We start from the raw sequence: 24,488 nt of genomic DNA, 5'->3' as shown, positions 1-24,488 counted from the left end.
ACACATGACCTCTTCTCACACTGTTGCCTCAGCTATTGGTAACATTTCTGAAATGTTTTTCTAACTCCTTTATTTGCCAAGAACACCCTATCATCTCAAGAGCTTTACATCAAACCTCAGCAGCTGAGGGTGAAGCATAAAACCATTAGCACGGGGGGGGGGGGGGAGCCCAGCAGAACAAGCCCAGCTTCCCAGATTGTGCCACATCAGTTGTCAGCTTCTTATAATAGTTCCTTCCATCGCACTTTGCATTTAGCAACGTGGGGGTGAGGGGGGTAGAGAGAGGAGAGGGGCTGGCTTGTTTTAAACATAGTGTGGGAAGTGAAGGTAGCTTCCCAAAGAAAAATGAAAAACAAACCCCAAACCCATACAATCTAATGTGGGACAAAGGTTTGGAAATGTCAACAGTTGACAAGGAAGAGTGACATGCTTCATAAGGGTGTCCAATCCAACAAACATCTGTTGTGTGTATTAAGGGCATCAGGCACACAATATAGCCATCTCAAAGTGAACAACCCAGAACACACAAACCCAGAACAAAATCCCCAATGTGAACTATGAAAGAAGCACCAAGAAGGCGCTTCACACGTGCTCAGAAGGGTCGCTGAATATCCCAAAGCCCAACTATAGCCCTGCAGGGTAGAGCTTAAACACAAGCTGCTGGCTCAAGGGGAAAAAATTATGCTCCAAGTTGCTCCCATCAAGCTGTAAGGAGAAAGGGACCAAGATGAGTTGCAGAGAAGCAGCAGAGATACACTCTTCATATCACACTTAAATTACAATTATGTTTAATAGATGCATTCCACACTTCCAGTTCTGCAACCATGAATAATGGCTTAATAATGAGACCTTAACTACTGGGTGTTTGTGTGAGATGGAGTCCTTATTCATCAGGATTCCATATGACATTGGCTTTTAGGTCATGCAGGGTTTCTGTGGGAGTGCTGGAAGTATTGAGAATCAAATGTTATTCCAACCACAGTTTTGGATTCAATGATCACTACTGGTATTTAAAAAGGAAGCTCAGAACTCCCCCATAGAAGTAACATAATGGCCTGGTTCTGACAATCATTTCTCAGCTTAAACAAGGCAATATATGCACAAGCCCTTTGCTCATGCTCTCTGTCATTTTGCCACCTTTTCACTCCTTGGCATACACTGCAGTAAGCTGGGAAGTTTTCAACTAACCATACCTTCTCATTCCATCCAGACTGGGAAACTATGGTTACCTGGTTTCAGAGCTAGACAGAGTTTTAAACCAGCTATTGCAATGAAGATGAAAACATTCAAAATGTGAAATCCTAAGTCTGCAGTCCTACACACACTTAACTTGGAGCAAGTCCCACTGAATTCAATGGGGCTTACTTCTGTATAGAAAAGTAGGCTTGCACTATAATTCCCGTAGGGTCAGAGCAGGTGTGCAGTTGTGAAGTAGCTATTCAACCATGTTTTATGAGCACCAAATCAACTCTTTGCCCTCCCTTTTGGCATCACAGGATAGGAAAGTGATTCAGCACCTAAATCAAAGTCGGCCAACGTAATGCGCAGCCAAACTGTATGTATGGATGCTAACTTTCTCTTGACTTCCATGGAGGTCCTTAGACCTTGCTTCCAAGTATACACAGGAATGCAGCCTTAGATTTCATTTAGTGTATATTGTATATCTTCAGGGGCACCAAGTTACCCAGCAGATATCAGTTATCAGCCCTGAAAATGTAACAAAACTAAAGAATCCATGTCTGTGCCACTATTGGGCAGAGATTTATATTTTATCCTCTCAGCAAAACCCTGTAGGATGGATTAAGTTGAGAGATCGTGACTTGCTCAGGGCCACCTAGCAAGCTTCATGGTCGTGCAGGGATGGATGTTCAGTTTGGCTACATCTCTAATTAAATTAGGATTGATCTGCCCTTCCAGAGGCCATCATTAAGGTCACAGGCAGACAGAACACACTGATGCTCCAGCAAAATCTTACATAACAGCTGGGGCTGGCAGGGGGTGGGGGTGGGATTCACATTCCATTGTCTTACACAAACATACCCGAAATTTATGATAGTGAAAAAACAAACCGTTCTGAACAATATTTTAAATTTAATTTTCAACATGCAGAACAATTCCCACAATATATTTCATAATAACTAAACACCGAGCTCCTCTTGCTTGACAGAGGGCCTTCCTAAGGTACAGGGGAATGGCGCTTGATGTTCAAACTAGTATTGGTCCTTGGAAAAAGTAATGGAGGGGGGTGGGAGCGGAAGCCAGGTTGCTGAATCCAGTATCACCAGACACCCAGTTTTGAATCAAAAAATGTTTTCCAAGGATAGACTGTGCAGCACTCAGATAAATGGGTCACAGCCCAGTTCATTTCATGCGTTACTTTCTCCCCATAGCCAGAGCTGCATAAGGGCTTGAAACTAATGCAGAATGCTCAACATTTTTGTTCAGAGATCTGAGAAGGGAAGGAGGAAATGTTACAGGAGGGATGCACTCAAACCATGGTGAGAAAAGAATTTCTATATATTATGTTAGCTCAAACTACGACAACTTGAGCTTGGGAAGTTAAGCTATTCCCGATACATGAAAATAAAAGATGATGGTCATCACTGTAATTCCTCCTGAATAACTCTACAGTAACATATAAGCTTTTGAACACCACCAATGGCAGCTTTAAACCTACACAAATCCCATCCAGCTTGGCTTCTGGTAGCAATTATATAGCATATACTGTCTGCACCATTCACCTAATAGAAACAACGTTTTCGATTTCTTGACACCACACAAAAGCAAAAACCTGAGCAGCGCTTACTTTTGTGATTTGTTTTGCATTCTGAGTGGTTCAAACATTATCACGGGAACAATTTTCCTCCGAGCTAATTACTCTCAATAGAAACACAAGTAACCACTGAGAGCAAGTTTCTGGCAAGGTTTCAAGGCACTGGCGCTGGAAGGGAATACAAATGACTTGAGCTTGCTGTTTTAGCAAAAGCCTCAACTCGGTTTATTTTTATTCCCATTGTATCAATGCCTACATGGATGTCCTTTCAACACTAACAACAAACAGCAGAACTTTTAAGTTATTCCTCCCCTCAAAAAAATTGGCATTACAATTATTTGGCATTTATGCTATAACTAGTGCAATTCCATCGTTATGATGGACTGGGGAGGGGGTCCACGTTGCAGGCACTTCAAGATGCGCAATTTGGCTGTGTGCATAAACAGAGGAAATCCCATTAATCCCACAGTGCCTGTTCCAGTATCAAGTTTTGCCCTCCTGCCATGATGTACCCAAGAACGGCAGTTTATGCTCCTGCGCATAACTGCATGCTTTCATTCTCACTGTGGATTGTCCTCCTCTGTGGACTGTTTCAAACTCTCTGTTTTGCGAACTGCATGCAGACTGCAACCAACAGTGTGATATGTACACGTGCATTTCATTGCACACACATGGGCAAGTACAGTTTCCGTACATGTGTGAATGCAATCAGTGAAGCGGACATGTGATCATCACATGATACTCCTCCCCCCCTCACATGGAAGAGCTTTCCATTCAGGAGAAAATGCTGCAAGCCCTGTTGATTCAGGCTGCTTTACATATCACATTAATGGTGCTCTTGCTTTAATCTCAACTCTCCCACTTTGATTTGCCCCCACACTAAAACTTCACGGAAGATCCCGATATACCTCTTGTCCTCTGGCATTTATAGGCACCACCACTTAGCTCAGCTTATTGGACTGGAGTGTTTGTCTCTTGGGTATATCTTGGGTATGAATGCAATTTCCATCATTCCACATGCGGAGTGCTCTCCCCAGGGAGGCTCGCCGGGCGCTTTTGTGACATATCTTTAGGCACCAGGCAAAAACATTCCTGTTCTCTCAGGCCTTTGGCTAATTAAACAATCTATGGCCTTTTAAACTGTGTGTGCATGCGTGGTTTTATGGTTTCTGTTCGTTACTATGCTGTGTATTTTTGTGTTTTTACATTATATAACCCACCCTGTGATCCTCCGATGAAGGGCAGTATAGATGTGTAATAAATAAATAAATAAATTTCACTCTAGCACCCATTACAATGCCTCTCTCCCCTTTTTGATTTCCCCCTATGAGGCATCAACTATCAGGCTGTGTACACACCGTACCTTTAAAGCACATTCTTGCCCTCAAAGATTTCTGGGCACAGGAGTTTGCCCTTCACAGAGTTACAATTCCCAGAAACTCCTAACAAACTTAACCCTTAACAGTGCCAGCAGCAGTGCACAAGCTCAACTGTCATATATAACAGCCGCAGTTGCCCCATATATTTTGCACATGCAAATGTCGCCGCACACCATCCATCGGTTTTGAATGTTCCACTGACTACCCTATTAACAAAGGTTCCGGCTAATGGGATGGCTGCTATGCCAGCAGAAATACACCTCTGAATATTACCCTGCATTCATTTAAAGAATTTGCATCTTCAGAAAATCCCAGTGCAGGAGTTAGCCAACCCTGAGTTGGTTCCTTTCATAACACAGAGTTCCACTTGACTTTTGCCATAGGCTGCAACACAATAAATAAACCTCCAGATGGCCAGAGAAAATGCTTGTGTGAATTAGCACAAGCTAAAAGCCAGGAAGGAAACAATATAATTGTTTAAATGAGCAGTTAGAAACCCATAGATGCAAGGCAGTATCAGATCGTTTTAACTAACCTATGCCTTTCATAGAGTGCAATGAGATTATACAATGTATACAGTTATATGTACACAATGTATATATAAGAGCAGCTGTACATTTTGTAATTGTTTCATTTCTTCTTAACAGGAGGTTCCTGCAGACCCAACATAAATATACAAAACACTTCCCAAACTTTCCATCTGACATTTCAAACACACTACAAGGCACAGTCTTAGTTTGTGCCTCATAAATGTGCATTTAAATGATGTTGCCATTCAGAGACACCCACAGTGTTGGCTTAGAAAGCCATTCCTTGGCTTCTGTCTTGTTTAGATGCCAACATTTACACAATTAAGGATTTGCAATGGCCAGAGACATCTGGCAACTCAAACAAAACATTGGCTGTGTTCTAGACCGGATAATGGCACACACAGAGGTTTGACAATCAGCCTTCAAAAAAGAAATTATTCTGAAAGAAAAAAAATGTTGTTTGTTTTAGTAAGCATACTAAGGCATACATAAAACTAGTATGTCCCAGGGTTTTGTGGGGAAGGAGATCTCTCATTCTTTCACAGAGCTAGATAAAAGGTGTCTGAAAGAGACAGCACAGAGTGGTTAAATGCATAATGAACATGAAATTTCATTCATGCATGTTGCACGAATGCATATCACAGACTTGAGGAATTCAAGGGTTGGACTATTAGCTGAACTGTGTTTGCATACTCTCACGTCCAAGATAATGTGATATATATATGTGTGCAGTGTCAACATCACATATGGGACTTCCAACAGACAGTTCACATTTCTATAATCAACTTATGTCAATAGGAAGATACTATTTAGCCTCAGTAGAAATGGTAGGTTCAGGCCCATAATTACAGCTGCTCATCATTACTAGAGTAAAAGCAGGGTTCGAAATTAGCAGGGAGCCAAGTGCATTTCATGCATAAAGATTCTCCATTTGCAAGCAGCTCAAAAAGTCTAGGTGCCATTTTTTTGCACCTGGCTGACACTCAAGGATTATTGAAATGTATGTGCTTTGAAGCCTCAAAGTATATGTTAAGGATAGACAATATGTTAAGAACACAGTAGAGTGTTTTGAAAACTGTAGTATGGTGCCAGTATTTTTATTGTAAGCACCAAATTAAACATGTATTAACAATTTCTGTTAGAAATGTGATATTAACAATATGTCACTTATGTGAATTGCGTATTAGTTCATGCTTATGCAATAATAAATAAAAAGTGTTGCTGAACGGCAACTAGACACTCTCTTTTGGCGTCCACAACCCAGGAGCCATTTGGCTCCTAGCTTTTCTCTCCCAGTTTCTAACACAGAGTAAAAGCCACTAGGAAACAGAAAAGCTCACTTTTGCTTCTCTCTGTTATGCACTGCAAGTTTCGAGTTGCGTAAGTAATCGCAGCAATATATTGGCAGCCAACTATGTGGGTAATACTTCTGCTGAGCATCTGACTTCCCCGCCCAGGAATTATTAAATTAAGGACAGGGAACCTGTGGTCCTCCTGACTCCAACTCCCATGAGCCCTGATCATGAGCCCTGATAGCAGGGTTTTTTGTTTTTTAAAAAGCATATCTGGAGGGCCAAAGGTTTCCCACTCCATTAAGATTAAATGCACCGAGAAGAATCCCCTTTGGGCGACAGCTGGTTCAGAATGAAAGAGGCTCATCTCTTTGAGATCCTGCACACAACATCCACAAGAAACAGCCCTAGTTTTCAGTGCGACTTCCTCAGAGGTGAGCAGTGGGAGTCGAGTCCATGCAGACACGCACAGGATCGAGCTGCAAGGACGCTTTTTTGAATTGCAGCTGCTGTTTCCATTCCTGAAGGCCAGCTGCCCATCTCCTGCCGCAGAGCCTAAACAAATACTGCAGGGCAGGGCAAAAAGTCCATCGGAATGGGAAGATCCCCGATAATTTGGAAAGAGAAAGTCGGCTGGTGGGTCTTATCCGACTACCTACGACAGTCCACTCCTTGGGTGCGGGCCACATGTATTAAAACGCGGCAGCCTTGGCGCCTGGTGCAGCCGTACAAAACCCATGGAGGATCCCCCCCCCCGAGACTGCAACTCTACCCAGAAATAAGCCCCACTGAATTCGGCGGGGCTTACCCCCAGGTAAGAGGGGTGGGAAACGCAGCCTTAGCCCCCACGTTCCCACAGAGTCGCGCTCACTGAGGACTACAGGTCGCCCCCACTCCAGTCCCTCCATCGCCATCTATCCTGGCAGAAAGGCACAAGCCCCCTCCCTGCCCCCCCCCCGCCAAACGCGTGTTTCGTGGCGGGGCTGGCAATCTGGTGAGTAAGTGACAACACGCCTGCCTGCTGGAGAGTGCGCCGAGACGCGCAGCCTCTTCTGCAGAAGGCGGCGACTCCCTTCCCCGGGAGATCCCTGATGCCCCAAGCTCAGCCCAATTCAGACAGGCAGCCCCCGCGCGGCCCGGACTCCCGTCCCTAAACTCCCCCACGGCGAACCCTTTCCCACGGCGCAGCCCCCGCCAGCCGGGGTCTCTAAGCTCTTGGAGGGAGCGGCGTGCGCGCGGCGCCCCTGCCCTCCTGGCTAGAGACCAGGCGGCGGCGGCGGCGGCGGCGGCTACTCACAGAGAAGCGCTCCAGCTCCGTCGCAGCCATGGCAGGGAGATCCGGGGGCCGAAAGGCGAAGGGGTTCCTGCTGCTGGGGCTCTAGGAGGCCGTCTTGCCGGGAACCTGCTCCTCCTCCTCCCTGGGCTGAGGCAACTGAATGAATCCAATATGGCCACTTCCTGGAAACTCCCCCTTCTCCGGCTGGGGAGGACGCGGGACGCCGCCCTCGCCCGGGGCGCCGCGGAGCTGGCGGGACCGGGGAGCCCGCTCGTCCCACGGAGCCTCGACGCCCAGCCCGCCCGGCAGGAGAACGCCCCGCGAGTGGCAAGGGGGAAGGCGGCAGCGGCGCCGAACCGCAGCTGCCCGGCGTGCGCGGTCCGGAGAAGGATGCCGGGAGTTGTAGTCCGGGGCTTGATTGGGTCGCTGCGTTTTGCGGGCGGAATTCGGCGAAGCTGGAGAGAAGCTGCGCAGCGTCGAGGGAAAGCTTTCCTTCCAAGCGCTTCCCAGGTATCAGCGCAGAGATCGCTGCCGCCTAACCTACCTCACAGGATTGTTGTTGGGGTAGCACGGGGAGAGCGGGAAGCATGAGACCCCCCCCCCGGGTATAGGTATATATATTCAATAAACCATAATAATAATAATGTACGCCGCCTTGAGCTCCTTGGAAGAAAAGATGGGCTACAGAGGCAATAAAGAAAGAGACGCATAAAATGCTGGGAGGGGAAGAGTGGCTTGTCTATAACCCCAACACCATCCACTCCAACCAGATGTCCTTTAGATCTTGTTAAATCACGGCTCCCAGCATCACTCAGCATTGGCCATGTTGGCTGAGACCCGTGGGAAGTGGAGGACCAAATCATCCTGGAGGGTCACTTGGAGCGCAAAACATATGATGTTTCCTAGGAAGAAAGCAGCACTGGATTTATCACTCTGTGGGTGGTTCCCCTGCACCAGGTGCTGAGCTGAGGGGGCGCAAAATTGAGAAGATCCATTTTGGGGGTGCCAGATTTTGGGCTCTCTCAGAGCACCATATTACCAAAGATTGCCAAAGTCTGAAGCCCCAATGAATTAAAGGGGGCTCATTTGGAATAAGAGGGCAGCCTTCGAGAGCGGCTGGAAGTTTTCAATCAAGGGCGTTCCCATTTGTTGACTTATTTGCAACAGTCACACAACTCCACTTATTGTTAGCCACTATGTTGCACCAAGTATTCAAAAGTTCTGTGGGCTCATAGGAATGCCCATCCTACTATTCTGATCACAATAAGTTTGTGCTGAACAGTATACCCGTTGTAAGTCCCACGGGTGTTGGGGTGGGGAAGCACTTCATGAAGACTGCATGGGAGGCCTGTTTCCATCTGGGTCTCAAACGGCTTTCTTTCCAGAGCCAGCCCAAGTGGTAACTTGGGGGGAGCAAAAACATTTAATCAAGCAATAGATCTTGTGATCAGCATCTTCTTTGCAGCTGCTTGGGGTGCCTCAAATATAAACATTTAAATGTTGTTTTTATGTCACTCCACACTTTAAAAAATAATAAAGTGGTGTTACAACGCAGTGGAAAAATTTAAAATAAAACCAATACCTTTCTAGTACAATCACAAAACTAGCAAATCCTAAGCAAGCAGATTAAGAGCAAGCTGGTATTAATATCCTAACAAAGCAGGCCTGGCCTGGCCTAATCCTTTGTCCAGTTGAGAGACGAGAGCCATACACTGTGAGCTTGTTCACGTCTTCCCCTTTGAAGATGAGATTAGATACCATTTTGTCAAATACAAAATCCACTTTGAATATAAGTTATTTATACTGTTCATCAATCTTCTCACAAGAAGATGTCTCAAAGCACTTACAAATCCATGAAACCAAAACACCTTCATATTCAAAACCAAAAATGCATTGAATAAAAACACAAGAAAACAAAACCCCTAAAAGTGCTCATCCATTAGTAATGGATGAATCCTACCAAACCTCTCCTCTCCTCCAGACTTGAAGATGAACACCAAAAAACAGGCCAGATATCACAGAGTATATAACCAGTTACCATGTTCAAGCTGCCGTAGTCCCTGTCAGGGAGAAAGGCAGGGTATAAATAAACATATAATGTAATAACATTCACTTGTTCACATAAATGAAGAGGATATTTTTCTCTCCACTTAATTTTTGTACCCGCAAGTAAACCTTAAGCTACATTCCAATGGCTGTGAATGGTTTTCTTTTGATACTACAGGACACTTCACTTTCCTGGACTTGCTGCAATCCAAACCAGCATGGGCAAAGCCACTGTCTGCACCTCAGCACCACTGCTCACACCAGCCAGGGTGAAAGGTGGGGTGTGGCGGGGGGGGGGGGGGGACGACGACACTCCTTGCTGTGCCAGATTCCAGGCTGGTTCAGTGATGATTGGACCTGTTGCTGTCACATGATGGGAGGAGGGCTGGCTCAGGAGCCAGCTATGTTCTCACCTCCTCCATTTCCAGTGGGGATGCCACCAGCAGTGGCTTCCATTTGAGGAGGTACATTTGCAGTGCTCCTCACCAGCTAAGCCAGGCAGGTCTGGCTAAACCCCCTTCAGTATGATGGGTTGTGTTTGTGTGTGCAAATGACTCTGTTAGGCAGGGCAGAAGTTGGCATTGATGTTCCTTCGATACTCATGTCATAACCATTCTCCTTTCTTACAATAATAGGAAAGAAAGACCGGTTATGCACTATGATTGAGTGTTAGAGGCTATGCAACATCATGCACTAATCTTTTCTGGATACTTACTGTCCTTATAATTTTCAAGTGAGCAAGACCAGAGATGTGGCACTCATCTCTAAAAGCAATTAAGAAAATCAGAATTCAGGGTTTGGAAATCAGATACAATTCAGTTTGGGAGATGGAAGATGCAGACAGGGAGAATCGTTTTTAAAATAAGCCCTGTATTCACTACTACAAAAGGAAGATCTGTTGAAGAGGTTTCTGTGAGGCTTTTGCTTATGGGACCAGATTAGTCACTTACACAGTGGTTTACATCAAAAGGAGAAGCAGGGCCATCTTTAGCAGGGTGCAAATATCCTCCCAGCGCCCCCCAATTACCACGGATAGTGTTGGGGTTGCCATAGCTGCGCACTGCCAGCCATGGGGGGGGGTGCAACTCTCCCGCTGCGGGAGAGCGATCCCCACCTTTGAGGCTTGGGAGTGAAGTTGTGCCCCTTCCAAGCCTCCGTGGGAGGAGAGCACAGCTTCCCTCCCAAGCCTCCTCGGGAGGAGAGTGATCCTCGCAGAGGCTTGGGAGGGAAGCTGCAAGACCGCCAGCCTTATGGTTGGCGGGGCGCAGCTGGTGGGCGTGCAGGGAAAGGGGAGGCCACCAGCAAAGCCACACAGTTTCCGCACTTGCTGGAGTGCCCCTGAGAAGCCGACGCCCTGGTGTGACGCACCACTAAGCCCTATGGGAAAGACTGCTCTGAGGAGAAGCATGAATCACTGCACCATAGAAAGCAGTACATTCCAACCATGGCACCCTGTCAAGGAGATCACTTGGTAAAGATGGTTACGACACAATGTTAATATTGACTGATAAGTGTAGAGAGCATACAAATAATGGAAACGTTTGCTTGTGTGAAGTTAGGTATCTGTAAAGCAAATATGTTTGTGTTGTGAGGTACTTGTTTTCACAAACTAATATTGCACAGGCAGCTCAACATTTACCATGACAGAGTCTCCCTCACTCTACACTTCGGTGTAGAGTTACACTGCGGCTTTTCTTTACAAACAGGCAGCTTTAGATACTTGGCCAATGTGCAGCAAAGTAGGGCTTGCCCCACTTTGTTTTCCAACTCATACAATTGGAAGGAATCCTGAATGCCACCTCGCCCAACCCCCTGCTCCACGCATGAATTGCAGGACAGGATAAGGACATGAGAAGAACATGAGACAAAAGTCTATCTAGTTAGGGTGGTTATATGTCGTTTTTTACAGAGCAATGTCCTGCATCTGGAGAACTGCCAAAGGATAGTCAGCCCTCAGTTTGAAAAGTTGCCTGGTCTAAGCCCAGATTGCAGATTTTTTTTAAAAAAACTCATAAGGAGGGAGAGGGGGACCTTTTAGAGTTGCCAGTTGACAGGTAGCAACCTGGACAATGTTCAGTTCACCTAGTCACAGTCCAGGAGCAAAATGAGGCCCAGTTTGGTGCACACACCCCATGTGGATTTGTGTACACACACAGGCTGGGAGTCTCAATGGTGCCCCTCTGGAAGCTTCACCCAGGGTAAAAAAAAAATGGCTAGCCTCCCCCCCCCCCAATCCACAGGCTTCCCAACTATAGTAAGATGCATTGCATTTCTATCAAAATTGTTGTCGTTGTTTCTAAGTGTGCATTCCCTACATACAAATTAACCCCTTTATGCAGACCTGCATCATACTTTGTCCTCTTTTGGTGATGCTTTGGCAAGGTGGAAGTGTTCAGTTCAGCATTCTTTCCCCACAGGAGCCCTCTCTCGCTCGTGTTCCCCAGCAGCCGATATTCAGAGAGGCCTCTTATGCTGGAGACAGTGCACAGCCATCATGACTAGTAACCATGGATGGACTTATCCTCCATGAATTTGTCTAATCCTCTTTTAAATGAAGCAGCTACAGCATCTGTGGCAGATGGCCATGCGGCCTCCCCTTGAATACCTCCAGCCAAGGAAAGCTCCCCACCTTTGGGGAAAGCCGCCTGTTCCGCTGCTGAACAGCTTGTTCTGTGACGATGTTTCTCTTAACGTTTAGCTGAAATCTGCTCCCCTGAAATTTCCAGCTGTTTTTTTTTTTCTAGCCCTGGAGGACAAATTCTGTTCCATCTTCTGAGTGTCATCCTTTTAGATCAGGAGTCACCAACCTTTTTGAAACATTTCGTGGTCACATTTCAAATTCTGAGATAGTGCTGGGCGTGCCAGCCACAAAATGGCTGTCACAGGGAGCATGGCATAACATACAACAGAGCAATAGCCACCTGCAACAATTTTATGCTTATCATGCCAGCATTACACACACACACACACACACACACTCCTGCACATATTGTCGCATAATGTTCTTTCTAGAAGGGCTAGAGAGGTTCTTATTTTTTAAAGTAGAAAACTCAGAGGCCAGGGCATCTGTCTGGGGGCATGAAAGAAAGCCTTCAAAGGTGCTATGGTGCCTGTGGGCACCATGCTGACAACCCCTGTTTTAGATATTTGAAGATGGATGTCCCTTAATCATATCCAAGATGGCTTCCAAATCCTGCACTATCCTGGCCAACCTTTTTCTCATAGCACACAGCTGGAGCCAATTGGTTCAGATAGCCTGTGTTAAGGGATATGTCTCTTGAATTCTAAGGCAAAACAAAAAAATCCTCGTAGTGAACACAAAAATGCACACACACACACACAGAGAGAGAGAGAGAGAGAGAGAGAGAGAGAGAGAGAGAGAGAGACTCTCACTATGCTTAGCTTAAACTGCAGCACTCAGAAATGGTAAGTGACAGATCTGGGCACCTCTGCTATAACCTGAAGACTCAGGAAAGTGAGGAGTTTATGTTTTCATTCTGCTATGGAACAGCTGCTTGGCGCTGGGTGAGTCGTGGGATCCCAGAGGGCAGAATAACTTTGGAAGGGGGTTGTGGAAGTTCAAAACATCTGAGAAACACTGCAGCACACATCACGGGATCGGTCCATGAGTGGCTATAAAGCTGCCCTCAGAGAAGGAGAGCGAGTCCTTGGCAGGCAAACAATGTGTGACTGTCCAAAGAAGATGCGTCCCTGTTCATCTCTCCATGAGTATCACCAAGAGCCTTTCATGGCTTATAATACAAACAGTTTTGGAGGCTTCTGAAGTGGAGATAACATTTGCATTGGATTTCACCCATTTGCATCTTCTCTCCAAAGTCTTAAGATTGGCTCAGTCGGCACACATTAATTCTGTGTTTTGCTTTTTAATGGGTTCTGAGACTGCATAGTAACATTTGACTTAAATGTCTGTGAGTAGCCCAAACCAGAGACATTTTCTCTCTTGTTAAGCCATTAAGGCTGCAATCTTCAATGGGCGCCTGCTTGGTGCATATTTGTATGCGCAGGTGCAAACATATTAATCCTTTCTTTTGCTTCCTACTGGCTTCCCACTGTTAAACCACTACCTTAGATTTAGGCACAACCAATAACAATACACACACACAGACCCATTTAAAAGGCCATAGTTAGTGTAATTAGTCAAAGGCCTGGGAAAAGAATGTTTTTGGCTGGTGCCTAAAGATATGTAACGAATACAGAGGTAAGCCTCCCTGGGGAGAGCATTCCACAAGTGGGGAGCCACCACATAAAAGGCCCGTTCTCGTGTTGCCACCCTCTGGACCTCTCAAGGACTCACACAAGGAAGGGCCTCAGATGATGACTGCAGGGTCCGGTTCAGTTCATATGGCGAAAGGCGGTCCTTGAGGTCTTGCGGCACTTTGAATTGGGCCTGGAAATTAATTGGTAGCCAGTTGGACTAGGATTGGTGTGAAATGCTCAAACCATCTTGCCCCAGTGAGCAACATGGCTGCTGAATTCTGCACCAGCTGAAGTTTCTGAAACATCTTCAGAGGCAGCCCCACATATAACCAATAATCTAACCCAGTAGTTACCAGAGCATTCCTATCTGGATTGAGCTTCAGTTTGTTGGCTCTCATCCAGTCCATTACCGAGGCAAGACAACAGTGTAGCCCACCCACTGCCTCACCTGCAGATGTAAAGGAGAAGTAGAGCTGTGTGTCATCAGCATATTGCTGACAGTGTGTACTCCAAAATGTCAGAAGACCCCACTCATGCAGTTACAACAGCATGGGGGATAAAACAAAACTCTGAGGAACCCCACAGTGAAGAGTCAAAGAACACTTACCAAGCATCAGTCTCTGGAAATGACTGTCCAAGTAGGACCAGAACCACTGCAAAGCGGTGCTGCCCACTCCTAACTCTGACAGATGCTCCAGGATACCATGATCAATGGTATTGAAAGCCACTGAGGGGTTGAGGAGACAGGGACACATTTCCCCTCTGTCTCTCCCAACAGAGGTCACCATACATGGTGACCAAAGCAGTTTCTGTGTCAAAAACAGGCCCCAATTAAAACCCCAATTAAAATGAACCTAGAACATCCGTTTCATCCAAGAGCACCTTGATCTGGACCATGGCTCAAGAATCTTGCCCAAAAAGGGGAGACTGGCACCTGGCCAGTAATGACTTAGATTTTCCAAATCCAGGGAGGGTTTCTTGAAGAGTGGTTTTACCACTGCCTCCTTCAAGCAGAATGAACTCAGATGAACCACAGCAACTCCCCCTGCCCTGCCCTGCCCTCTAGGCTCGCTTGATGCTGCATGGAGTACCCAGTAGGGCAGACCTGAGTATCTCCCCCAGCCCCCCAGTCTTGGTGATGACCTGACATTTATAGCAGCAGCATCACCACCATGCTATGGGGCCCTGTGGAAGAACATCCAACCATACCATAGGACTGCAGGGAGTTGGGGGCAGGCATCAGATACAACCACCTGTTGCTCCATCTCTGCTTCTCCCCTTGATCACTTAGGTGCTAGATAACTGCCATTATCCCAGCTCATGTAAAAACAGGTGTGGGGAGGAACAACTTGGGATTTAAGATAGCTAGTTTGAGCCATTTCTTACTGCCACCACTGCATTCAGAACTCAAGCCAGACACAGATGCAAGCCAGAAACATTTCCCCCTGGGTTGTATTTGAATTAAGACAGCAGAAGCTGCCACCAGCTTCCAAGATTGCAGCAGCGCTTCCACCGGCTCCTTTGATCACAGCAGTCCCTGTTATCTGCTGCTAGCTGTATCAGTGTGCAGGTCTGTTCATGTTGCCATTTCCCCACATGATCCTGTATCCAGGAACAGTCAGGGTGACCTGTGAAGACAACAGTAGTAAAAAGCTGCTTATTTCTCCCACTTATGTCCTGAAAGGTAACCTATATTCCAAGCAACTTACATAAAGAACTCCAGCACATTCTGACTCAGCTATGCAGGCATTTTCAACGTAAGGCAAATTTCTCTGTATACATTTAAGGTCTGCTGTTTACAATTTGCATACCAGGCAGCCCTTCCACAGATGTTTGTGTTTTCTATTCTTTGTCCAGCAGATTTAAACAATCTTAAATATGAGCTGGGCTTTGCACAGGTAAGCAGTTTATCACGCAATATCTCCACCCTGGTCCAGCTGCAATGAAGCCGGAGAAGCAGAGCTGATCCCACTCTTGTCCCATAATCCCATGTTCACCCTCTTACTTCTAGGCTTTCAAGCACAGACTTTTAACTGATTATTACTTGGCTTCTGGCTAATTTGAAAAATCCCACATCAGTTACATGAATTGTGGGATGGGTTTTAAAGGGTAGGAAAGAATATATTAATTGCAATTTATCCCTTCAGGCTCCTGTATGTGTGGATTGAACAGAGTTTTAAAAATCCCACCCTTGACAGCAAAATTAAAAGCATAGGAACTAGGCTGCAAAGCCTCCATTTGAGCAAGTCTAACTACAAAGTAAGCTGCTTTCCCCAGTGCCGGATTTACGTATAAGCTAAACATGCTATAGCTTAGGGCCCCACTTTCTTGCCCCCCCCCCATTTCACTATTAATATACTTCTTCTTAATTGTATTTCAGTTCAACAATTACTTTGATAAAATACATATTTTGTTATGTGCAAATGGCTTTAGATACCTATTAGGTCCATAAATTACCATATAGCACAGGGGTCAGCAAAAATGTTAAGCCGTGGGCCGGTCCACTGTCCCTCAGACTTTGTGGCAGGCCAGAGAAGCGGCATCAGAAGGGGGAGCTGGAAAAAGAGGTGAGGGGGGCAAGTAGTCCTCCTCCTCCCCACCCCCAGCCGCTGCACTTACCTTCCCTGGGGCTGCCACCACCACCACCACTGCTGCTGCTGCTTCTCATGGATAGGCAGAGCAAGCTTGTCCGCTCCGCTCTCTGGCCCACAGGAGCAGCAGGGCGGCGGCGGAGGGAAGATGAGCAGTGGAAAAAAGGCTGGCTCCAGAGAGGACCTGCTTAAAATGGCAATCAGCCAGCTCAGCCCAGCCCCCTTCCTCCTCTAGGCAGGGCGGGGAGAAGCCAGGAGGAGGGAGGGAGGAGGCACTGCCATGGTGTGTGTGAGGGAGAGGGGCGGGGAATGGAATGGCACGGGGGGGGGGGGGAATGGCGCAGCCTGAACAAACAGAATCCCCACGCCAATCCACGGACAGTCCACGGGCCGGATCCTGAAGGCCATTGGGCCTGATCCAGCCTGCAGGCCTTAGTTTGCTGACCCCTGATATAGCATATATTCAACACAAAAAAACAGAGACAATTTGTTGTTGACAAAGGACAGCTGGACATATAAAGGGCTCCATTACCTTCAGCAGCTTAAATCACACCTAAATCTGGCCCTGGCCTTCCCCCTTCTTCTTCCACTTAACAAAGGCAACAACTTGCAAAGGAAGTTTAAAAATAAGATTCCTTACTTTATAATCATGCATTGGTTCTCAGAAATAACAGCAGTAAAAAGTATGCAGGCAAAATACTTATATTTACAGTACAACCAGCTTCAGGCACATGCTAAAAGCTGGAGGAAGCAGAGGCATGTTTGCATCCAAGGCTGGTCAAAGGAAGAGAGAGGAACAGGAAGTATGATATGCTCCTTCCTCTCCAGGAGAGGAGGAGAAATGACATCACACACGAGCCCTCTCTGCTGATAGTATTTCTATGGTCTGAGTATTTGCCTATCAGCAATGTAGCTCTGTGGGCTTAGTCCTTGGCAAGAATATGCACTTGTTTGGTTTGGCTGCTCATCTCCCACATTCATTAACTAGAGAAGGCAGGTCCATTAGGGCAAATGGGGCATTGCCCCAAGCCTTGATTCCTCCAAGCCTATGTGCCTTCTTATTTACAACCAAACCAAAGGCTAGCACTGGCTGTCTGCTTCCTCCTCCTCAGTCTTAGAGCTGCATTTGTAGAACCCAGCAGGGAGGAGGGTGGTGACTAAATTTGAATTATTTGGCTCTGCCTGGCCTTGGCTCTGGCTCCACCTACTTTAGGCTTCCCTGCCTTCTGCCCCACCAGAACCATTGGGCACTGGCACCACTGAAATTAGCAAAGTAGAAGGAGCCACTTAGAGTTGCCTGAAGAAGCTACCTTTTCATACATGCAGGATAACTTTCAATTGATTGATTTACAGAAAAGCAACCACACATTGTGAGAGTTGAAGACTATCTGGGGAAATGGAATATTCCTCGGAATTGTTAGTAAGGCACCATTGCCATTCTTACTCAAGCAGGTAAGTCATCGGGCTAATCTAAACAATCAGAAGTGGGGGGGGGACACACCATGGTTCACCTTCCTGGGAGCTCACCATTTTAGAAAGCACGGTGGGGGGGGGGGCTACATGATTAAGTCTGCCCTCATTTCAAAATCTTCCTGCACATAGACAAGTAGCACTTTGTTCTGGCACAACGATAGACAATTGGTGCAAAACTGTTTGGGAAACAGCCTTCCTTTACTGATTAACAAATAAACCTGTTGTTGTTTAGTCGTTAAGTCGTGTCCGACTCTTCGTGACCCCATGGACCAGAGCACGCCAGGCACTCCTGTCTTCCACTGCCTCCCGAAGTTTGGTCAACTCATGCTGGTAGCTTCGAGAACACTGTCCAACCATCTCGTCCTCTGTCACCCCCTTCTCCTTGTGCCCTCCATCTTTCCCAAAATCAGGGTCTTTTCCAGGGAGCCTTCTTTTCTCATGAGGTGGCCAAAGTATTGGAGCCTCAGTTTCAGGATCTGTCCTTCCAGTGAGCACTCAGGGCTGATTTCCTTCAGAATGGATACGTTTGATCTTCTTGTGGGACTCTCAAGAGTCTACTCCAGCACCATAATTCAAAGGCATCAATTCTTTGGCAATCAGTCTTCTTTATGGTCCAGCTCTCACTTCCACACATCACTACTGGGAAAACCATAGCTTGAACTATACGGACCTTTGTTGGCAAGGTGATGTCTCTGCTTTTTAAGATGCTGTCTAGGTTTGTCATTGCTTTTCTCCCAAGAAGCAGGCGTCTTTCAATTTCGTGACTGCTGTCACCATCTGCAGTGATCATGGAGCCCAAGAAAGTAAAATCTCTCACTGCCTCCATTTCTTCCCCTCCTATTTGCCAGGAGGTGATGGGACCAGTGGCCATGATCTTAGTTTTTTTGATGTTGAGCTTCAGACCATATTTTGCGCTCTCCTCTTTCACCCTCATTAAGAGGTTCCTTAATTCCTCCTCACTTTCTGCCATCAAAGTTGTGTCATCTGCATATCTGAGGTTGTTAACAAATAAACTAGTGCCCAACAAACCTAGATCATGTCTAACTTCAAGTGTAACTCCACTTTTTAAAAAATTGAGCAAAAAGATTATTCTACAATACTAAGATTTTTTTTTAATTGGTTCTTGATTTGTATCCAGCTCTTTGCTCAGAGAATGCCTTTTATCTGTGGATGCCCCCCATCTCCCCACAATCTCTTGATTGTTTATCCATTGAAATGTTACTGCGTCTTTCACCCTAACAATGGAGAAGCTGTTTTGCCTGCACATAGCACACGCTTTGTTTCAAAGGAAAATATGAATGAGGAAATTCGATAGCGCTGGCTTTCATGGTTCTGTTTGTTGTACAATGCAAGATTGCATTCCAGGAGCAGATTCACTTGGTCAGAACAGTTTAAAAATATCACCAGTTCTCACAATGGAGAGTTAGCTCACTACCGTTTAGCTATGAAGCATGACTTTCTCTTCACATTGTTCATTCTCATATTTTTCCGGCTCATTCAGCATTGCTGCTCTTTCTCTCCACCTATATTGCAACATGATGCCACACCTTATTTACAACAGTGAAGTCTGGCTGCCACTTAAATTGCTTTTAACCATAAGTTTGGTTGGGAAGGAACATCTGGGTGGAAATCTGTTTGCGTTAGGAGTTAAATCACTCAGCAGAAGTTGAACTTCATGCTGAATCCTGGTTGGAGAAGCACAGTTTATCCTGCATATAATCACCCTGAGATTCTGAGTTTAGAAAAAATAAGAAAGCTATGTTTATTATGGGAATACACATCTGACTGGAAAGGTCCTAGTTCTATTTAACTAAGGTGGAGATGCCTTGAGCCATGTTTGCTCTTGCATCTCAACAGGAAAGACACAAAAGATATGTCCTCTCCCAAGATGAGAACGAAGAAGGAGGAAGGAGGAAATGAGGTCAGCAACCCTAAGAGTATCAGTCTAGTACCTGAGGGCAGGTCAGCACAAGTTTGGTCAGAAAGGGCATTCTAGGAAACTTGTCCCTGTACTCTACTTAACTGAGCTTAAAAATGTGTAGTTGAAACACAAGCACATTCCACCCTTAATTCTCCCTGCCTTCATGTTATGTACTGAGTTGAATAGGATCCAAAATGCAGCAGTCTGATTGGTCCTAGAACAATAGGATCCAAAATGCAGCAGTCTGATTGGTCCTAGAACAATAGGATTCAGAATGCAGCAGTCTGATTGGTCCTAGAACAATGCAGCAGTATGATTGGTCTGCAGGAGCCACCCAATCCGGCTCCAGATGGAAGTGAATCTACAACCTGATTGGCCTACAGGAGAATTCTGGAATTAGCCAATCACGTGCAGCCCATTGTGTAAATAATGTATATAAAGCAGATACTTTGAGGGGACTTCCATTCCTCCTCACCACTATGAGCTGAATAAAGAGCATGAAATCCACTCTCGACTCTGAATCTATTTCACTTCATTTCTCTCCCCCAATATATGAATTTTAGATTGTTAGCACCTCAGGACAAGGGTCTTATTGTTTCTGACTTTTTAAATTGCCGTGTGTGGTGCAGCAGTAATAATTTACCAGTGCCTAAATCAAGAGAATTAATACGGAATCCTTGTCTCTATTCTCTATCTCTTCTTCTCTAGTGCAAGGCACATATTAGTTTAAGATTGGGACAGTTTGTGCACAACTGAAAAGCAGCAGCCACAACAAACACCCTCTAACCAAATGCAGCTCAGCACTCATAATTCCCCACCCCTCACGTCATTTCACCCTTAGATGAATACAAAATATTCTACCTAGTTGATGCTATTCGTTGAGCTACTTTCTGCTGTAATGTCCATAGTCAGAGTAATGCTGGCCTTCTGCTTAGACTTTAAGGGAAACACATTGGCACTAACAGGCTGCTGAGAGAGGGTTCACACTCAGGAACTTACTTGTGGGACTCAGCACTGTCTCAACAATATTTTTGTTAATAATAATAATAATTGTTTTGGGTAGATTTGAGTCAGCACCCTTGGGCTCACGGAAGGGCTTTTGATCCAGTGAAAGCTAATGAAAGGGAAGAGGGGGTGATTTTTACCAACTGCTGCTCTGCCACCCCCCACCCTCCAGAACAAGGCAGAAGGTGGCATGGGGACTATGGAAGGAAGCATGAATCGATAAAAACACTCTGCCGTCCTTTTGAGGGGTACAGGCCATAGCTCAGTCTTAGAACATCTGCTTTACATGCAGAAGACCCCAGAGTCAATTTGTGGCATCTCCAGATACAGATGTGAAAGGAGACCTAGTCAGTCACTGCCAGTCAGTGCAGGCAATGATGAGTGGTTTGGGTCACTGGTCCAAATTCATATAAAGCTGTTTCGCACCTTCCTTTTCTGTTAACATAGATACCTCCGCTGGCCTCAAAGATCTTCCACGCACACCACCAGGACACCACTGGGATTCCATCCAGTGGTTCTGTAGGTTTTGTTTGCTGAAGGTGTAAGTTACAAATTGAATGAAGAAACGAAGAGTTACAGATGCTGAAGGCAAACACAGTGGGTGGTTTTCTAAGAGGCAGGTGCTCTAAACATAATGATGTGTCAAGTTAGGCATGCCTTGACAGTTTTACAAAATTAATTCACCAAGGAACCAGTAAAAACTTAGTTGAGGTCTGGTGATGGGAAACACACATTACCCTAAGAATTCATGATTTAAATTATGTTTTAACATTTGGGTTAGACCAGGGAAGTTTTGTAATGTTTAATGTTTCATTGTTTTTGTGTATTCTGGAAGCCACCCAGAGTGGCTGCGGCAACTCAGTCAGATGAGTGGGGTACTGTTGTTGTTGTTGCTGCTGCTGTTATTACCAGATTACATTCATCCTGATGATACAAACATCCTTTAAAAATTATATAATATAGTGTTGTTTATAATGTTAAAGGATTTGCTATCAGATTTCTGTGAATAGGGCTACTGGCTGGAATCTTGGACTTGACAAAGAAGTGTTAGTAGCCCAAGATTTTCAGGTGTCTCTCCATAGAAGCCAGGACTTTTTTTTTTTTCATCTGGAACTCCCCAGAACTCAGTTCCAGCACTTCTCAGGTGGGCACCATTGCCATTCTAAGAGAACAAGGGAGGTGTTCAGGCACCTCTTTTTCTAGAAAAGTAGCACTGATGGGAGCTAATTGTTAGAAGATGACTTCTTGATACAAGCCCACTCTTTATTGTTCTAAATAGGAAAACCAGTCAGAGGCAAGAGTTGTGGAGGGACATACCTTTCCACCTCCCATCTAAGGATGATGTAATCCAGTGCTTTTTAAAAAAGAAAAAATGGGTGCCGGTACTCAACATGAAGTTATTACAGTAAGGGCGGGGGGGGGGAGGTGCCGGTACTGTGCACCCTTGGCCCCCAGGGAAAAAAAACCACTGATGTACCGTAATCTAGGTTGCTGTGTGTCTTAGAAAGGTAACAAAAAGGGAAGACTGCAGTTTTCTGAGCACAGCACAAGAGGAAGAGAGCTCTGTAAGCATTTGGGGAGTTGCCTCTTGCTAAAGATTTGATGTGTGGCAGTGGTATTTTCGGCTGGAGTGTTTAAACTGCACATCCACCCATGCAGTCTGTGCATTTGTAAATAAACCCAGATTTTGCAAAATGCCCGAAGCCTCCAGAGACTTCCTTCCAAAGTAGTAGTAGTAGTTGTTGTTTATTTGTTTAGTCGTGTCCGACTCTTCGTGACTCCATGGACCAGAGCATGCCAGGCACTCCTGTCTTCTTCCAAAGTAGTAGTAGATGACAAAAGTGGGGTGAAGGTGGTTATTTGACCTCCCTGCAGGTGAAGTGCTTCTGCTTACCAGGAGGGGGAGAAGCTAGGTGGCAGTGACATTGGTGTGGTCCAAACACACCAGCAGAGCCAGTTCCATCACTCTCCCTGCTACCTCGGCCTCCACTCTCCTTCATGGTGAGCAGTGATGATTCACTTGCTGAGAGGTCCAGAAAGTGTCTCTGTTCCACCACACCATCTGCTACTGTTCCATAGGAAACCAAATCTGAGTAAGGTCATGTACCACTAGGACATCTCACCTGAGCAGCTGGAGACTTATCAACGGGACTGTGAAATGTACTCCGCAGCAAAGGTGACAAGAAAGAAGGGGAAATATTTGGAATTGACAGAAACTGCCAAAGCTGATCCTGGCAACTTATTAGCTGTGAGAATATTTGGTTATTTTTATTTTTTTTAAATCATTTTAAAATGCTGATACTGTTTTTGCTCTTTTGTACTTTGCCACCCGGGGCTCTTTTTGCAGGGGTGGCGGCAGCAGCGAGGTGGAAGTTAAATAAATAATGATTTCACAGGTTGTTCTGTTTTATAAGCACTTCCATATAGGAAAGAAGTATGAAACCTGAGCACAGATAGCTAAACATGATAATCAGACATTAATTTTGCTGTGGTTTATTTCTACAAAGAAATTGTGACTGTGGCTTCCCAGTGTTTGTACATATAGCAAAATAAACATTCATTCGTTGTCGCAAAACCCAAACCTCAATTATCGCATCTGAAAGAGTATTTATGAATTGTACCCACCATTGTGACTTCTGGTTCCAAGTGCATACACACGGAGGCACATAATTTTCTTGATTGCAGCTCATAAATGTTTTGCAAGCAAATCAGTCCACATACAAGTGCACTATTCATGAATAATGTTGTTTGCATATATTTTGTACATTTCTATGGCCCTGAATATACTTATAGGTGTCTCGGAACATTTCACTAACATTTCCCAAGTTGCTGGCACCACTGGTGGGACAATAGTAGGAGGTTTAGTTAGATCTTGATATTTCATCTGAGCTAGGCTTCACCAAATCTTTATTATTATGATGATGATGATTATTAAATAATAATTTTCATTTATGACAAATAAACATTTCAAACAGAATCATCTTTACATATCATATTTTTACTTCCCTCCCCCTCTTTCTTTGGTTCCTTTTATTTACTCTATTTTCCTGCATATTCCAATTTAAAACTATTTTATATTTATTTCCATCCATTTTATATATGCTTTCCATACTGGACATTTTACATTAATCCTGCTAATGTCTTAATTTGTTTATGATGAATTTGTAAATAGTCAATAAATGATTTCCATTCCCCCTTAAAGACTTTGTTATCTTGATTTCTTATTCTTTTTGTAAGTTTTGCCATTTCTGCATATTCCGTTAGTTTCTGTAGCCAGTCTTCTTTCAATGGGACATCTTCTTCCTTCCATCTTTGGGCAAATACCATTCTTGCAGCAGTGGTTGCATACATAAATATATTTTTATATTGTTTAGGTAACTCCAATCCCATAATTCCTAAAGAAAAGCTTCTGGTTTTTGTTTGTTTTGTTTTTTACAAAAGTTAGAGCTCACCAAATCTTAACCCCCATGATCTGCTTACACAATCTTAGTTCAGCTCTGAAAGTGGAAACAGTGCCTCTGAGCATGTACAGTCTGCCTTTCACTTAATAGATATAACCATCCCATTAGCTTTCATTTTAGCACTGCTAGACTGACCGAGAAAGTTCTAAATAATCAATCCACATGCTTTATGTCAACTATTCACTTTACTTATGTATTATCAATGCCTTGAATCTCTTCAAAGGCTCACTTAAAACGAGGTGTGTGTGCTTCATTCAGTTTTGCTTGCTTAACCCAGAAAATATGAGAAAACCCAACATAGACAAAGGGCTTTAGGAACACAGAAGAAGTAATGAAGTCAAATGATTCCATCAAAAAGAGGGATGGCACTATATAGCTGTTGCTGCTAGAAAGACTCAGGACAGCCTTCTGCAGGAGATATATCAGCACTGCAGAATCTCTGTAAGGCAAAGAGGTGTTTCCAGGAGAAAGGCCATCTCCACAAAATTCCCACAAACGAAACAGGTAGCCTTGGCAAAGGGCG

The 24,488-nt window shown here is 45.0% G+C and overlaps 1 protein-coding gene across 4 annotated transcripts in view; it reads right to left on the bottom strand.

Annotated features, from left to right (window-relative positions):
• Nucleotides 1-7,568, bottom strand: part of SEPTIN8 (septin 8) — a gene marked incomplete at its 3' end in the record, with an annotated part of 54,908 nt that extends 47,340 nt beyond the window's left edge. For 2 of the 4 annotated variants that reach the window (XM_081851085.1, XM_081851086.1), the window contains exon 1: nucleotides 7,272-7,568. In XM_081851085.1, the coding sequence (XP_081707211.1) occupies nucleotides 7,272-7,301 (30 nt within the window). In that variant the 5' untranslated portion in view covers nucleotides 7,302-7,568. The remainder of the gene's footprint in view (nucleotides 1-7,271) is intronic. The other 2 variants (XM_081851088.1, XM_081851087.1) reach the window with 2 other exon arrangements.
• Nucleotides 7,569-24,488: the final 16,920 nt, after the last annotated feature.

Source organism: Podarcis erhardii, assembly GCF_964252035.2.
Source record: "Podarcis erhardii genome assembly, chromosome: 2".
Classification (NCBI taxonomy): Eukaryota; Metazoa; Chordata; class Lepidosauria; order Squamata; family Lacertidae; genus Podarcis; species Podarcis erhardii.
This window is presented reverse-complemented; position numbering and strand designations above follow the sequence as displayed.